Source organism: Nannospalax galili, unplaced genomic scaffold, assembly GCF_000622305.1.
Source record: "Nannospalax galili isolate Female #2095 unplaced genomic scaffold, S.galili_v1.0 scaffold1483, whole genome shotgun sequence".
Lineage (NCBI taxonomy): Eukaryota > Metazoa > Chordata > Mammalia > Rodentia > Spalacidae > Nannospalax > Nannospalax galili.
In genome coordinates, this window is record NW_008350011.1 from 44,012 (window position 1) to 61,218 (window position 17,207).

Genomic DNA, 17,207 nt, shown 5'->3' on the forward strand with positions numbered 1-17,207 from the left:
CATGACATTGATTTTTAGCTTCTATACATGAGTGAGAACACACGGTCCTTGTCTTCTGCACCTGGCTGTTACACTTAATACAACATCTTCCAGGTTCACCTAAGTTCCTGCAAATTACGGGATTCCGTCTTCTCATGGATGAACAGTATTCTACTGTGTCTACACACATATGTGTGTTTGCATATGCCACAGTCTGTCCATCCATTCATCCACTGAAGGTCATGGAGGCTGTTGAGATCTCTTGGCATCAATGGGCGGAGCCAAAACAAGCTCGAGCCACACATCACATGGCAGATTTCACTTCCATTTGTCTTCCAGGTTCACCTAAGTTCCTGCAAATTACAGGATTCCATCTTCTCATGGATGAACAGTATTCCACTGTGTCTACACACATATGTGTGTTTGCATATGCCACATTCTGTCCATCCATTCATCCACTGAAGATCATGGAGGCTGTTGCGATCTCTTGGCATCAATGGGCAGAGCCAAAACAAGCTCGAGCCACACATCACATGGCAGATTTCACTTCCATTTATGAGTTTGGTTTTCTGAACTCTTTCTACAACTAGAAGCAGTGTAGAAGGGATGAAAACAACACTGGCTTTTCTGGGCTTTTGTCATTTTTCCTTTGCCACTAAATAGCCCCACAACCCATTTCAGAAGCTTACAGGTTTTAGGAAAAAGTTCTGCAGCCTAATGTGACCCAGATGTTCACCTTTCCAACTTCTCAAGTACTTTGACCCCCTAAATGACCTTCTCTTTCTTCTCTTTCTCATAACAAGGTGCTAACTTTTGCCATTACCCAGCTTTATCCCAAGTGGCTCTTGGCTTGTCACCTAAGCCACTGCCTTCCAGCCCTCTGACTTGCTGACCCTATTTCTTATGAATTAGCCTCAATAAAACCGTTTTAGGATCACCTGGGAATTCTGATACCCAGGCTGAGCCCAGAATAGCTACAGCTGCTGCTTCGTGTCATGTATTCCGTGTTAGGACTTTGATGTTTCCCACGTGTTTTCACTGAAGACTCGGATTAGACATCAGGACCCACCTCGGGTTCCATCAACATTTTCACTCTGATGCTTGGGAACTCTAAGGGGGAATCCCGACTAGAGAAGCAATTTGGTTCAAGGAATGAAACTGTTGCCTTCTCTCCTTCTCTGTCCTTTTCTAATGGTTCTCAGGTGATGGCGCAGTGAATGAAGGGCTGATTGACGTAGCCTGAGCAGCTTATCATCGTAGAGAAAATACTTTGTTTCCTTTTTACTCCAGTAATCGCTCAGGCTAAAAGCCTCACACTAAATCTCCCCGAGAACAGGGACTTAGACCACATTTGGGTCACATACCAATGCTGCATCTGTACTGCAGAAACTTAGGGGGAAAAAGTGAGCATCTGCTTATCAAAACATTCCAAAGACTTCAGGACTTCATGACACTTATAAGGTGCTCTGTGTTATTCTTAATACAGTGAAAAGGTGAAGCCCACTTCACCCATTTCATCACCTGAGAAACACATAAAATGCACAAGTCCCAAATTTTCTTCCATCCTGCGAACACGAACATGCTGTGATCTCCCATTGCTGTGTAAGAAATCACTGCAAAACTGAGTGGATTTAAAACGACACACTTTTTTAATTTACAGTTTCCATCTGAACATTGGTCAGTCCCATACACAGGATTTCTCAGATTTGGAGCGTTTATTGCAGGAGGCCTCTCTAGCATGGCAGGCAAGCTGATGGCGTTATCAGGAGGCAGCTCATCATGGCTATAGGCTGGGACAAGGATATCCATCCCCTGGCTGTACCTGACTCTTTCAAGTGAGGGCACTGCAAAATAAGGAAAGCTCCAGGATGGATCATCCTTATGTAATAGACTAGACAGCCACCGTGCCCCCGAGGACAGAGACACGAGTGCATCAGTGTCTCAGCTCCCCCCAGGCTCCCTTCACGTCTTCTGTGACTGGCTGAACTCTTTTACCGTGTCATACCAAGCCCTGGGACATGCTCGAGTTCCAAGTCTTGTCTGGGAGGTGAGCATAAGCCTCGGCTAGTTCCTTCGGTTCTTCTAGAAGTCACTCTCATTTCTCAGCCTCTCTCTTCACGCATACTCACACTTACCTTCACCACGATGATCTCTACCTGAGATTCTTGAGGAATGTTCAGGCTAGGTCATTCTCTCTAAATGTGAATTCAGCCACACACGCAACACAGGGCAGGTGTAAGGCATGTAGGATGCCCATAGGGTGTCAATCCTGGTGATATGTCATGAGAACATCCATCTGGGGGTGGAGCTAGACATAGAGGTATGACTTGCAAAGGCTTTCTAGCATAACACCCTTTCTTATTACATTCCTTACATTCAGGCAGGACACTGTGGTAACCCAAGAACATTAAGAAGACCCAGGACAGCGTGTACTATGTTCTACTCTGAATGTTAGTCTTAGGGTGACCTGTGCCTCCTCCGCACAGGTAAGACCTTCACACAGAGAACCTTGACTGCCCGATTCTCAGTGCACAGTAGAGAGGAAGCAGGGACAAGGAACTATCCTCAAGAACACAAGGAGCCATGTTCCTGAATATGAGGTTTGCAGTCCTCTAGTCACGCATGAGAACTGACAGTCATATGATCAGGTCAGCATGGGACGCGATGGGCTGTGTTGAGATGGATTGGCATGCGATGGGATAGGATGGACTGGGAGGGGCTGGGAAATGGGGAGCAGCAACCTGTCCTGACTCAGGGACTTGCACACATGCTCTGTTCTCTGAACTCCTAGGTTATACTCGGTACCACTTGTGGAGCCCTATAAGGCTCAGCATTCTTCTGCCGAGGGGCTTCTTATTCCTTTTCCAGGACATTTTCTGCTGGTGTCTTTCTTACTCTAACAGTCTCACGGACCATGGTCCTGAAGGTGCACCAAGCCCATACCACAGTCTCAATCTCTTCTTAACTCTTGACCCTGTGGCATCTTTGCCCTCACAATAGGACCAGACCCTCAAGGGCTATCACAGGACAGTCTGTGGTGCAATTGCTAGACACTAATTTTTGCCTTGATAGTTGGCTTCCATCAAAACTTGGGTTTTATCAGTCCTTCTATAAACAGTGGATATTATTACTCTGAGCTCCAGGGTTAACACAGTCTTGTCATTAAACAAGGAGAAACGGCCTTCAAAACCAGTGGACATGAACAACTTCAAACAAATACCACACAAAAGTAAAGACTCCTAGAATGGCCAGCACCAAGGGTAGAGGAAGCCACTAATAAGTGTCGGCAGGAGCTTGCTCTGTAGTCAATATCAGTAGAGTAGCACAGGTGAGAAAGCAGGGATTCAAAGATGGTGCTCCCCATGGTGAGCTTTGAATGGCACATTACAGGCAGCATGCATTCTGGAACTAGGGTTGGATGCCAGTCAGTCTGTCTACATTGGAGCTGAAACAAATCTCCCCTGGTTATAAATTCATCCCAGGCTAAAAACTGAGGCATGCTGGGAAGCTGAGCTAGAACAGATAAAGCGAAAGCCCAATACTTTAGTCCATGCCTGGCAATTTGAGCCTCATTTATTAAATGGCTATGACAACTACTTAAAGACTACCAGGGCACTACCACCGCAGAGCTGGTTTTAGTGTTGGGAAAATAGCCCTATGATATCCAGCCTTTTCTCCGCAGTAGTAAATCATGCTAAACGCCATAGGCTGTGTCCTAAGGGTTTGAATCTCACTCGCACAGAAGACATTCAAGTTATCTCCCACAATAATGTACATGTGCTTTCAGTTGGCACTGTGTGGGACTCGAGGTCCTATAATGCTCAGGACTGCACCAAGTGCTAGTAAGGACCCAGAGGAGGGAAGAAGCTTATTCAACCCTAGAGGTAGAGCAAAGAGATGCATAGAACTCTACAAAGGCATTTAGAAGTTTACATTGGTGATCAGACTGGCCCATCTTCCAGGTCTCTTCTGGTGTGGCCCCACGTGGAGGTGTCCCTCATCCGGATGGACAAACCTCAGACACCCTCACAATCCATGTGATGTTGGTGGAGATGATGCTTCTTCAGAGCACAGCACCTGAGGCCAAGATATCACTGAGGAAAAGAGAAGCCTCACTGAAATCAGAGACAAAGAATCTCATTTGGGCCATGAAATCACCAGCCATGTAACCATTCCTGTAGCGGGGGACATGTGTCCACTGGATATAAGACCTGCTTACGTCCAGGGTCCCTGACCTTGTAATCCTGCTTCCTTCACTTTGTTAGGATGACCCCACAGAATTGTTTTACTGTTACCAGTGTTTGCCTTAGTGAAGTCTTAAGACATTCTGCTGCAAGAAAATCCTCCAGGCCCAGGTCAGGTTGTATAGCTTCCCCACAAGTTATGAAAAAATAATGTGGTCTTGGGAGACCTGAGTATTACAACATCCAGATATAACTAGGTTTCCTAACAAAGCCACTCTCTCCTGCCCCAGTGGGGAACTGTCTAGGGATCAGAGTGTGCTCTGTGTGCAAAGAGACTTCCCTTCTAACTTTTGTTGGCCACCAGAGTTGTCACAACCACAGTGTCTTTTGCACCCACTCTAATTCTCTCTTTTGCTTTTCACGTCCATTGGATCCTTATAGGCAATCACTAAATCCAAGACCCCCCTAAACTATCACCCGAGGCCCAGTTTTCTCAATTTTGCCCTTTCACTATATTGAGACCTTTGCCTGATTTCCACATGACAAGCACTAAGGCAAACACTGATCACAGCCCCCTAAGCTGAGAGCCAACTTGCTGATGTAGCACAGCAGCACCGTCCTGATACCAAACTAGGGGCCCCTCGTCCTCCTTAACATAGAGCAGAGGATTAATCTCTAACTCAGTTTCCATCAGTCCTTCACAGTTCGATAGCTCTACTTTAAGAAAAGTGTTCAGTGGTGGTCTCAGGATACTTGGTCTTATTCCCTCAAGAATAACAGATGTCACAACAATCCTCACTGCTGTGCTGACCAGTCACCTAGTATTTGGGTACAATAACCTTACCATGGATACTCATTGTGTCTGGAATGGCTATATTCATTTTTCTTTTTCCCAAATCTAGTTTAAATTACATAACCAATATGCAGAGAAAGAGGATGAAGAAGGATTTTATTTTTAATGTAGACTGGTCTCCCTAGGATTTCGCCTCCATATAACCCAGGAGGGACCACATCACATAAAGCCCTGTGCATCCCAGCATGCACTGTTCATCCTGGTCACTGGTCATGCTGGGTCTGGGGAGACCCTTATACATGGGTGGTATTGGTTTAGGTATAATGTCTCTGAGCACACGTCATCTGGTGATACAGGATAATGGTAACCTCTCTGTCATCTGTATAGCTGATGGGCCATCCAGGAGCCAGTAGGTCTCATGTAACAATCTCATGAGTGTTTTGCCTACATAGCTTCAGATAACTATTTGGCCCAGGCTTATCCAGGGGCCAGTAAGTATGCATCTGCTCACTCCAGAGCATGGCATGCTACATGCACATCAGTCACACAGGAGACTCCTTTCATACCTGCACAGCAGAAGCAAGGTGCAATGTCAGCCGAGCACAGCATTCCTACTCTGCTGATGGCTTGACCAGTTCTAACGCGTCAACCCTAGGTTTCTAGGGAGGCTGAGAACTGAATTTCAAATTGTGCATGGTGTGCTCCTGTACTTATTCTAGCCACCTTCACGGTGTATAAATCATGATTTTTTAAAAAAATTTTTTAGAAGAAGCGTTTCATTACAGCTTTAACATACTCAATAACGGTTTCCAGAGTAAAGATACATCTCTTTCAAAAGTGGCTATAAAATTTTTAGGTTCACTATTGAACTAATACAGTTATACAATATTGAACTCAGTACAAGCCCTGTATGACATAAAATTGAATGAGTTTTTAACCTTTAAAAAAGATCTCCATTTCATTTTAAAATATACTGTTTCTTACAGAAAGACTCATTGTTTTTGCTACTAACACTGAGATGTTGGCATATGCGTTTCTAATCTGTATGTATCTGATTAGTACTAGTCATAACTGGTTGCACTTGGATCCTTGGCACCTGTGTATGTCTATAAAGTCATCAGGTAGATTTCAGTGGTGATGTTTATCACCTCAATTAATTAACATGACGTAAATTTTTATGCTTCCTCCTCAAATATAATTCATTTTTTAAAATTTGCTGATTTTTTTGTGGGTATATCACACAGAACATCCCAAACCATCTTATTTAACTATACACCCACTTACCAGACAGCACTCTCCCATAGCCTCCCTCCCCCGACTAGAGCCCTTATACTCTGTTATCCCTGCTACTGTCTGCTGGGTTGTCGGCACCCCCAGCCATTCCTCACTACTTGTCCATCTGGTGAATCTAGTTGGCCTATCTAGAGGTCTTTGTTTTAGGAAGATCAGCTGTTCCTCATCTATCAGCAATCGGTTGTCAATATTCCTTTATATAAGATTGGGGTCTGCTGTTCATTTTCCCAGTTCTTTGCTGGGTCACTATCTGGGAATCATGATTTTTAAGCCACATCTTTCCAGTATATTTTTTCAGATTCCCTGGCTTCCAGGTGACTGAGCCTCAGCCACAGGCCTGAGTAGCACAGGGTCCACTCTATGAGTGATAGGAAAATAGCAATTGGCTGCTGCCTAGGCCTGGTCAGCACTGGACAATAAAGGTTAAGAAGTCTCTCTAGGAAGCCCTGCTTTGCTCTAGCTTGGGCAAATTGGCCAACTGCCCTTGCACCACAGGTAGTAAAGTATCCAATAGAAATTAACCCCAAGAAATTGGGACACCGCAAACAACCCTTAAATAGGGAAGACTGCCTGTAAGTGTAAAGCTGCTGTGGCATCCTGAGATCTGGACAGAGGACTGCTGCCTTCTCTGCTCTGATCACCCAGCACAGTCCAAGGATCTGTAGGTAATGGAAGCCTCTTGAACTTTCACAGAACTTTTGTGTCATTGAAGCCCAGGAGCAACTGACCCCTAATGGGAAATCTGCTCTGGAGGAGCCCATATACGCAGATTTCTGCTAGGGCTCATCTGTCTGGGATTATGGTGGCTGCTGAGGACAAACGATCTCGTTATTAAGGAGAAATTTGAAAGGCTTTATTCAAAACAGACAGTCTCCTTGTCATAAAGATGGGGCAATGGTATATTCTAAAAGAATTCTTTCTGTATTTCTCTATTTTAGGAAATATCTCATTGGGTCTGTTGCTTTTTTGCTAGTTGTGTTACTTGGTTTTGTCTGTTGAACACTCACTGCCTGTGTAGTTTGGGCAGTAACCCCTTGTTTGATGAATGCTTTGTCGAGCTTTCCTGCTGTGTCCGAGTTTGCCACCTTCTTCTCCTGCTTCCTTCCTCTGATGTACAGAGGTTTTACTGTCTAGTTGAATCCCACTCACCCACCTTTGCTTTGTTAACCTGTGCCTTTGGTGTTCTGTGGGACACTGCTGTGCAGATCAAGGTCTACAGTTTCTTCCAGTTCGTCTATGGTTTCAGCCTCTGATTCATCCAATTTGAGATAAAGATCCAGTCATCAAGTTGTGTGCTTTGACACATACAATCCTAATTGTCATTATGCTCAGACAGAGGGGAAAAGTAAACATTATTTTTGGCTTAACTACCTAGAGTTACATGAGCTCATTTGATCCAATAAGATCACTGTGGTTTTCACTCATGCTGTAAACAGAAACTTGTCAAGTGTTAACTCTCTATGTCATTAGAGTTCAGATCTGAACCCAAAGTCAACAATTCAAAAAAGCATCAGGATCCATCTTCAGAAATTTAGAGGCATCTCTTCTTGAATTTAATGCATGACAATACTGTTTTTTTAACATAAAGCATTCATTCAAGAGGTAAACACAAAATTCAAGCGCTAAACAGTAAAAGATAGCAGGGTTCAAGCACATTATGATAAAAGCCGTAGGAACAGGAACATTGAGAGCAATGCTTAGGACAATGGTCCCGGTCACCATCCATCCATGTACACCTCCAGCCGCAGGGCCTGTCGCAGCCTTCTCATAGACCCGCTTTTCTTCTGTTCTTGCACCCTCTAGGTCACTCCTAGACATGAGGACATTCATCCTGTTTGCTGCCCTTCTCCTCCTGGCTCTCCAGATCCAGGCTAAGGCTCCCCAAGGAAGAACTGAGAAGGCTCTAAATCAGGAGCTGGGAGAAGACGACCAGGATATGGCCGTATCCTTCGGAGGGGATGAAGCCTCTGCTCTTCAAGATGCAGGTGAGAAATGCTAGCGTGATAGAGAAGTGAGGAAGCAGGAAGGGCTAGAGATGCACTGTTCTCAGGATTCTATGCCGCTCCGCTGACCCAGACACCTCATGCCTAATGTGCCCTCTTTATCCCCAGACGTACGATCAGGCTTGGTCTGCTATTGCAGAAGAACGAGCTGTGGTTTCCTAGAACGCATCTATGGAGCATGCAGGTACCGTGGCGTTATCTACCGACTCTGCTGCCGCTGAGCACGGAGAACATGAAGAAGTGTTTGTGATACGAGTTGAGAGCTAGAAGGACGTTGCTGTTTCTCCTGTGCTGTGTCCTTGAGTTTCTCGCCGCCCCCCCCCCACTACAACTAAATAAAATCCTTGCAGAAAGTTCTCTGTGCCTGCAGTTGTTTGTTGAGTTCTAGCAGGACCCTGGGAATCAAGTCCCAGAATGTAAACAAAATTCTGGTTCCAGTTAGCAGGAATCTTAAGGATGAGTACAATCTTCAGACCCTGAGAGATAAGAATGGTCAATGATGCTGCCAATTCCTCTACCTATCACTTATCTCCCAGCTCTGCCTCATTTAGGTGAGACTCAGTCTCAAAGAAATTTCCAATTTGGGAAGCAGAAAAAAAAAACACAATTATCTTTGGATTTCCGCAGTCACGATGACCTAACTTCCCCCTAAGAAAACACCATCCTCTTTCTAAGTGTTGGAGCTTGACTGAATAAGCCTGTGAAGTAGTGGGTTTGTATCAGCTCCACAGACATAACTTCAAGTGACATTAGAAAGGGCTGTCAGCACGTATATAAGAGACAGGAAGCCAATCAGGAACTCCCATCAAAGTATTTAATGATCAGAACTATCAACCCACATCTAGTGAAGTGGGTGTGATAAAAACTGACTTCCAAAACCACAAAATCTGAATGCTCAATTCTTCAACTATGCCATATACTTTCTTGAATTATGTTAGGCTGTGGAGAGTCTGAACCTACCTGTAAAATGGAACCTCACGGGAGAGTCTGGGGAAATGAAGACACAGAGGGCATTGTTCTAAGGAAACTGGAGTTTTATTGGATGGTGCAGGATTCCAAGGTTCTAATTCTTGAAACATCAGGCACTTAGGGAAGTGGTGGCAGAAAAGCCTGGTCTAAGGAGAAGACAGTAACAGTAGCACCGGCTTATGCCCTCAAAGCCTGTGTGGGAGTCAGAGCTCTCCGTGCTGCTGTGTCTAGTGCTGCCCACCATAACACGTAAATCTTGGGATTACATCTTGCCAGAGCTCACCTTCCTCTTCTCTTCCAAAAGGGCACACCCAAGGCTAAAATGCTAGTCTCTGAAGGACTAGTCCTGCATCCTTGTAGGGCAGGCTATGACCCTTTTTCCTTCCCTTCTGTCCTCTCTTTCCATCAGCCATCTGCCTGCTGAGCTTTTGATATTTATCCACCATGCCCTTTAAATAGCATTCTAGTGAGCCTGTGCAGAACACTTGCATAGATCCTGTGTCTTGGCTGTGGAGAACAGGGCTGCAATAAACACAGTGAAGATATCTCTCAGACACACAGATGCGCAGACACTGCATCTTTTATTTCCTTTTCCACGTTTCTGGGAGACTGATTGTCTCAGTTCGAACCAGAATGATGTAAGTAAGAAGAAAAGTTCTTTGTGCGTCTGTGTGAGCGCGCGTGGGTGTGAGTGTGCGTGTTGTTTACTTTAGACTCGAATTTAAATTTCAGAAAGCACATGAAGCTGAATCAGCATTTTTACTCTCATGCTTGGAAAGTGTTAGAAAGAATAAAGGCTACAGAAACAAGTTGATCAAAGACTTAAAGGTTGAGTGCCATTGTTGCCCTGACCTGTTTGTTCTTCCTTACTGGGCCTCTTCACAAGGTATGTAACTTATGTGTGAACGTCATGATGTGGACCAAAACAGTTTTCTGAGCAACCGTGCTGGTTAGTTTCATTTGTCAATGTGACACATCCAGGGAAAGGGAACTTCGATTTGGGAATTTCTTCTATTGGACTGGCCTGTGGGCGTGTCTGTGAGGCATCTTTTTCCACTGTTGAGTGATATGGAAGTGCCCAACTCTGTGGGTGGTCTCACTCCTGAGGAAATGGTCTCGGACTGTACAAAAAAGCAGGCTGAGCACGGGCCAGAGGAGCAAGTGGGCCAGCAGAGTTCCTCTGTGGTCTGTACGTCACGTCAGTCCCCACCTCCAGGTTCCTGCCCTGGGCTTCGGGCCCTGGCTTTCCTCAGTGATGGATTGTAACTCAAGAGTTGTGAGATAAAATAAACTCTTTACTCTCCGAGTTGGTTTTGTTAGTGTTTTACCACAGCAATGGAGAGCCCAGTAGCTGTGTGAAAGAACGGGCCCCAGAGAGGGGAGCAGCCCCTGTGGCACCCGGGGCTGGGCTTTCCGATCTTCAGAGGGAACAGGCAAGTACAAAGCTGTGTGAGCCACTCGGGGCTGTGGTGGTCCTGACCCCATGAGACACGAGTTGTAAGGGGCGTAGGAAGGCAGCTCTACTCACAAGGGTTTTGATCTGTGGTTTCGTGGGAATTTCTTTGTTCTTAATTATCAAAAATACCTCTGTATGTTTACCTAAAATATATAAATTGTATGACTCCCACTTTAATGTAAAATATTTGAGCAATTTTATTTAAAAGAAGTATAAATAACCAAAGAATGAAATGCTCATAATAGGCATAATTAATTAATCATCACAGATAGGGTTATATACTATAATATCCAAATTGGATATTATAAAGTAATTTATATGCTGTATATCCATATAGTTACATAATAATTTGTGTGTTGGTATTGTTAGGAATTAGCTAAGGATAGGCAGTTAGGGCAAAGGTCAGTAGGAGGGTAAAGAGAACATTCCCACTGAATTCTGGGAACGTGTCAAAATAAGGCCATATACCAAAAAGTTAAGACTACCAGTCTGAAAAGGCCATCAGGCAGGCAAGGGTTTCTTTCCACTATCCTCTTGTCAGGACCATGTGGGTCAAAAGACGAAGTGTGGGAAGAAGGAAACAAAGGAGAGACCTATGGACACTGTGAAAGAACCAGCCCAGAGGCCACCTGTGCTCTACCAGCTCTGGAGACCCCACCCAACAGGGGGGCTTTAGCTCTTGCTCTTTACACTGTATCCCAATAAAACCTGCCTTCACTTCATTCCTACCTAGGAGTTCAATTCTTTGCCTCTGGAAAGAACCCGGACTCCAGGCAATCGACCCTCAGCTCACATCCCACTGACGGTATGTTTGAATTTCAATGCATAACATTAAAGGTGTATAACCTAGACCATCTATACAAAATACTTAAAGATATATAATATCACCACCTTAAAAAACTAATTATTATATATACATATGTTTGTCTATATAGTTTGTAAGTCTTTTATTCTTTAGTTTGGCTTTTTTTTTTTTTTTTTTTTTTTTTTTTTTTTCTCCCTGTAGCCCTAGCTGGCCTGGAACTCGCCATGTAGACCACTATGAAAAAATTCCAAAGCCTCAGGTTTGATTTATATTTAAATTTTTTGTTTATTAGTTTTTTAAGTTTTTTTTTTTTTTTTGTGGCTTTTTTTTTTTTTTTTTTTTGGTTTTTTTGAGACAGGGTCTCCCTGTAGCTCCAGCTGTCCTGGAACTCACTATGTAGACCAGACTGGCCTTGAACTCACAGAGATCCTCCTGACTCTGCCTCCCTGCCTCGCAAGTGCTGGGATTAAAGCATGCGCCACCCTGCCCGCCCGGCTTAGTTTGGCTTTTTAAGATAAGATCTCAGCCTCAACTCACTGTGTAGCCAGTGCTGAACTTGAACTCCTGAGTCTCCTCCTTCCACCCCCAAAGTGCTAGTATTATAGGCACTTCCATCATGCAAATCTTTCATCTAATAAATTTCTCCAAATGAGGGAAATGTGACTGACATTAGCTTGCATATTAAGAAATGCCACATTGGAGGGATGCCTGCTCACCAGCGGTGGAACCTCACGCTGCTGCACACACTGCTGGACCCTGGAACCCACCACGGAGGATCACAGAGAGATGCACAAGCCTCAAGCCTCCAATTTGGAACAGTTCTCCACCAAGTCCAGCAAATATGTTTAAACATGCAATTAATGTGTACGAATGCTCCCAAACTTATTATTTTCCTCTTTTTTTTTCAGCCTCTTAAGATACTGGTTTAACTTTACTAAGACACAAAGAATCGCCTAAATCCTCTAGACTCTGAAGTGATAACAGGATTGTGGTTAGTTTTGTGAACTCCCAGCCTCCCTGTGCTCAGTAGATCTCTGATAACTCATGCATTTCAGCCTCTGTTATGGGATTACCTTGGGTTTCCTTGGAACACTGGCTTTGAAACTGTTATGTTTAAGGCTCAGAGGAGCAAAACTTGATCTCGACTCTTCTACGGTGTGTCCTCTGCATTCTCGGGGGAGAGAGGCTGGAACCGGCAGATCGGCAGCGCCACCTGATGGCTGCCATTGTGCAATCTACCCACTTTATGGAAGCTGGTCCTTCTTCACAGAGATAGTAGGGACGCAGGAAGAGGGAGGAAATTTCAATGTGGAAACACACTGGAGCTACTGAGAAGGACAGGCAGATAGCACTGGGTCTCAATAGACTGTATTTCAGTGGACTCTCCTAGATCAGTGGCTATCGAACTTGCTTAGTTGTGGGTATAAGGATAAGGTGAACAGAGACAGATAGAGATCAGGGTTAAGGCCCTAATGACTGAGTGTCAGCTTAGGGTTCTCCTATGGTTGCAGGAGTCCGGTGATTTTAAAAGCAGGAAATGTGCTTATCTTTTTGGCATTTGGTCACTGAAACCTAAGTCACAGAAAAAAATTGAGTCTTTCAAAATATGGTTTAGACTCCAGTGTCTGCATATGTGTAAGGGGAAGTGGAGGCTGTGGGACTATGAAAGGGTACTGTACAAAGCTCTCCCTATTCTCTTTGATGTTTGTCTGATCTTGGATTCCCACTTATACCACATGTTGCCTCTGTTTGACTGCTGGCTAGTGCATAAATAATGACAAAGCCATGACAAGCTTCCTTAATTCCCATATGTATAAATACTTATCAGTGGCCCTGTGCATTGCTCTCTGATATAATCCATTGCTTTCAGATTATACTAGGAGCAGTCCTTAGTGTTCAAAGTAGATCACATAATTCCAACATTTTCCTTTAGGTCAAGATTAGTAAGTCCATAGTATATAGCCTTGAATATCTAGAGTTTCTGGGTGCCAGCCAGGGATATAGAGCAAGACTTTGTCTCAAAGCAAATAAATCAGCCAACCAGCTGCAATGGCTGTGGTCACTTGACGGTGTCCTTCTAAGCTCAAAACACTGATTTTAATGGTAACATTTATGTTTTCATTTCATTGCTCGGAGTTTGGTTTTATATATAAGAATTCATTGCCAGTTGCAGGACATGAACATTTAACCCTCTGTCTTCTATGAATTTTAATGTTAGGTGTTAGTTTTAAGGCTCTGATCCATTTTGAGTTGACTTTGATGCGTGGTGTGAGGTAGAATTGAGCTGTATTCTCTAGCTTATCTATTTGACTCAGCAACTTCTGTTAAAGAAACACTTTTCTTCTCCATTAAAAAGGCCCTGGTATCATTGAAGCATGCCAATTTAATGAGTGTGTATAAAAATAGCATAATGAAACCTTTGTACCCTAATTTTTAAAAGTGTGCTAGAAGCATTTTTTCATAAAGTTTCTTGACTATTTATCTTTATGCCACTTTTCGTACTATAGTTGACACCAGTGATTTAGACAGTGAGTTTCTTACAACTCCACGTAACTTTTGGAATGCCTACAAATTTCCATTAACAAAAAAAAAAAATCCCAGGACATGATGGTGTCACTTGCTGAATTCTCCAGTGTTTAAAGAAGAATTGGTACCAATTCTTTTCAAACTGTTCCAAAGTGTTGAAGAGAAGGGATGTCTTTGTATTTTTTCCATCTTCAAACACTGAAAAGTAAACAAGGAAGCAGATGGACCACAGGCGAAGCTAGCTGTGCCCTTATCAGCGTGGTCGGCTGCAAACACAGATGACACTGCACACACAACAATGAGGGACGGAAAGCTCTGTAAACAGAACATAAGGGGACCACAGGGCAGTGGCTAGTGGTCCCTTACCACCTGTGCACACCCTCTCTAGCTGTCAGGCCTGTCCTGGAACTTTCTCCTAACAGACCTATAAATACAAACTGAGTCCTCACCCACATACACTAGCTCTTGTTCACTGATCCTCCAGTGACTCCTAGCCATGAGGACACTCGTATTCCTCGCTGCCCTTCTCCTGCTGGCCCTCCAGGCCCAGACTGAGCCTCTCCCAGGAGCAGCTGAGGGGAGTCCAGATGAGTTGCAGCTAGGAGAGGATGACCAGGCTGAGTCTATCCAAGGAACAGATGAGGATAGTCCATATGAGGAATAGCCATGGGAGGAGGAACAGCCTGTGTCCATCTCCTTCTCAGGGCTTGAAAATTCTGATCTTCAAAAAGCAGGTAAGCACTCCAACATGATAGCGGCTTGGAGGAAGGGAAGAATGGTTGGAAACAGGCTGTGGATGAGGTCTGGGAAGGTCCACATCACTATCCTGCCTATTTAACTTGTCTGGGCCTTAACTTTCTCATCTACAAATTGAAGAGTCAGGAAAAAAATAGATTTAAGAGATATTCTTCATCTGTAGACTTTTGATTCCAAATTCTATCTCAGATTTACTAAGTTTAAGTTATGGACAGACCAACATATCCTTTCTAGGTCAAAATGGGGAAACTTAGTTATACAGAGTGTTCTGGCTTGTTTCTTCATTGCTGTGACAAAATACTCTGACCAATATCAACTTGGGGAGGAAAGGGTTTATTTTAACTTTCATCTCCCAGGTCACAGTTCATCAGGGAGCTTAAGGTAGGAACTCAGGGCAGGAACCTGGAGGCAGGAGCTGGAGCACAGGCCATGGAGAAACACTGCTTACTGGCTTGCTCTTCTGGCCCTGCTCAGCCTACTTTCTTATGCAACACAGGCCCACCTGCCCAGGGGTGGCACCACCTACAGTGGGCTGGGCCCTCCCACATCACTCATCAAGAAGATGCCCCACAGACATGGCCACAGGCCAGTCCAATAGAAGCAATTCTCCAATTGAGGCTCCCTCAACCCAGGTGTGTCAAGTTGACACTAACGCTGTCCAACACACAGAGTATATAGAGGAGATTTTTGAAGATGGACTGAGTTAAGAGTATGTTTAATGCATCCATGGAACTCGCAGATGTGAAGCAAGTGTAAAGATAGGTGAGAAAAATCTCAAGTCCTGAACGAGCCATGGTCTCCATGTGTATTGATTTCTCTTGGCAAAGGTTGCTAATGCTACTGATTCCAAGAAGGTCACATGACAAACACACGTAGTTGGGGCTGAGGCGGGGGTGTCTCCATTCTTTTTGTCTGACCCGGGACACAGTGCATGATATTTCTCCATGTCTCCAGGTATAACAAGCAACTTGACCTGTACCTGCCAGAGAAGGCGCTGTGCCTCTCCTGAGCGCAGGAAAGGTTTCTGCAGCAGAGACCTGAAGTCTTGTCACTCTGCTGCCAGTAAGCATCAAGAGCAGAGATGGAACAAGCCCGTTGCTCCCTTGGAGAACTAGAGCCAACGCCCAACACCCTGTGTTTCTCTCCAGTTTTCTTTATCGCAAATAAATACATTGCAACAAGTTCTCTGTATTTGTGCTCCTTTGATGTTTGCTGTGAGACTCGGGGAAGATCCCTTGGGAATCTTTAAAGCAACTCTTTTAAACAAAATCCTGTTCCTAATACTAGAAATGTCAAGAATGAGCCCAAGCTTGAAAAGCAGAATGTTGAGAGCATTCACTAACGCCTCTGCTCCTGAACACCTGTCTTGTCTCCCAACTGCACCTTCAGTTGCAGTGGAATGGCCCTAAAAGTCATTACCACGTTAATCAAGTTTGCACGTCACAGCCCCTTCTCAGGAAAGCCTCAGCCCTGAAGTGTTGGAGTTGTCTTGGACAGACCTGAATTAAACATTTGTCATTGAAGTCAATATTATATCAGCTCCATTAAAAACAGCATTAAAAGAGAAGGAAATGGGTTCTTAATTAAGATGTGAAGAGCAGAACAGACATCACAGGAGTCACTCACACCTCTACTCATAAGCCACTTCCTCTGACTGCACTTTACACATAATTTGTCTCCCAAAACACAAATTGCAGATACAAGCCCTGAACTGAATTTTGCAATATTCATTCTCCTAGGTTACCTAAAAGCTGCTGAAACCATCACATTTCCTGTAGAGTTCACCTTTGAAGAGACTCTCCAAAATAAAAAGACACAAAGCCATTCTCTAACCAACCAAAAGTTGCAGTTGATTCTGCAGGGTACAGAGACTCATATCCAGCAGACTGTGCGTGTCAGTGTGTGGAAAGAGGAAAACTGGATCTGAAAAGGACGCTGCAGAAATCAAGCCCTGTTACATCATAGTCTGGTCTGGTTAGGACACAGCTGCCCCTGCTCCTCAGCTTCCAAGGCTGCTCTACATAGCGAACCCATCCTGGGTTTGCTTCATCCACCGGCTTCTTTTATTTCTTTCTAAGGTACCATGCTCACGCATGACCCATGACTGTAAAGGCCGGTCTGATACCTTGGCGGACTGTGCGTGTCAGTGTGTGGAAAGAGGGAAACTGGATCTGAAAAGGACACTGCAGAAATCATGCCCTGTTACATCACAGTCTGGTCTGGTTGGGACACAGCTGCCCCTGCTCCTCAGCTTCCAAGGCTGCTCTACACAGCGAACCCATCCTGGGTTTGCTTCATCCACCGGCTCCTTTTATTTCTTTCTAAGATACCATGCTCACGCATGACCCATGACTGTAAAGGCCGGTCTGATACCTTGGTGTTAAGATGTGATTCTTCTTTCAGCCTGATCTCTCTTTCCCTGTCCAAGCAGTCCACCGAGCCT

General features: G+C 44.4%; 1 protein-coding gene across 1 annotated transcript; it reads left to right on the plus strand.

Annotated features, from left to right (window-relative positions):
• The first annotated feature begins 6,835 nt into the window (after window positions 1-6,835).
• Window positions 6,836-8,598, plus strand: LOC103745282 (neutrophil antibiotic peptide NP-1-like). Its single transcript, XM_008847190.2, has 3 exons — window positions 6,836-6,914; window positions 8,053-8,234; window positions 8,361-8,598. The coding sequence occupies exons 2-3, from the start codon at window positions 8,066-8,068 to the stop codon at window positions 8,471-8,473; spliced, it is 282 nt and encodes a 93-aa protein (XP_008845412.1). The 5' UTR covers window positions 6,836-6,914; window positions 8,053-8,065; the 3' UTR covers window positions 8,474-8,598.
• The last annotated feature ends 8,609 nt before the right edge of the window (window positions 8,599-17,207 follow it).

Bases quoted from the DNA above. Each gene is read 5' to 3' on its own strand.
- LOC103745282 (XM_008847190.2), top strand. From the start codon at position 8,066: ATGAGGACATTCATCCTGTTTGCTGCCCTTCTCCTCCTGGCTCTCCAG. The intron at 8,235-8,360 runs GTGAGAAATGCT...CTTTATCCCCAG, and splicing joins CTCTGCTCTTCAAGATGCAG to ACGTACGATCAGGCTTGGTC.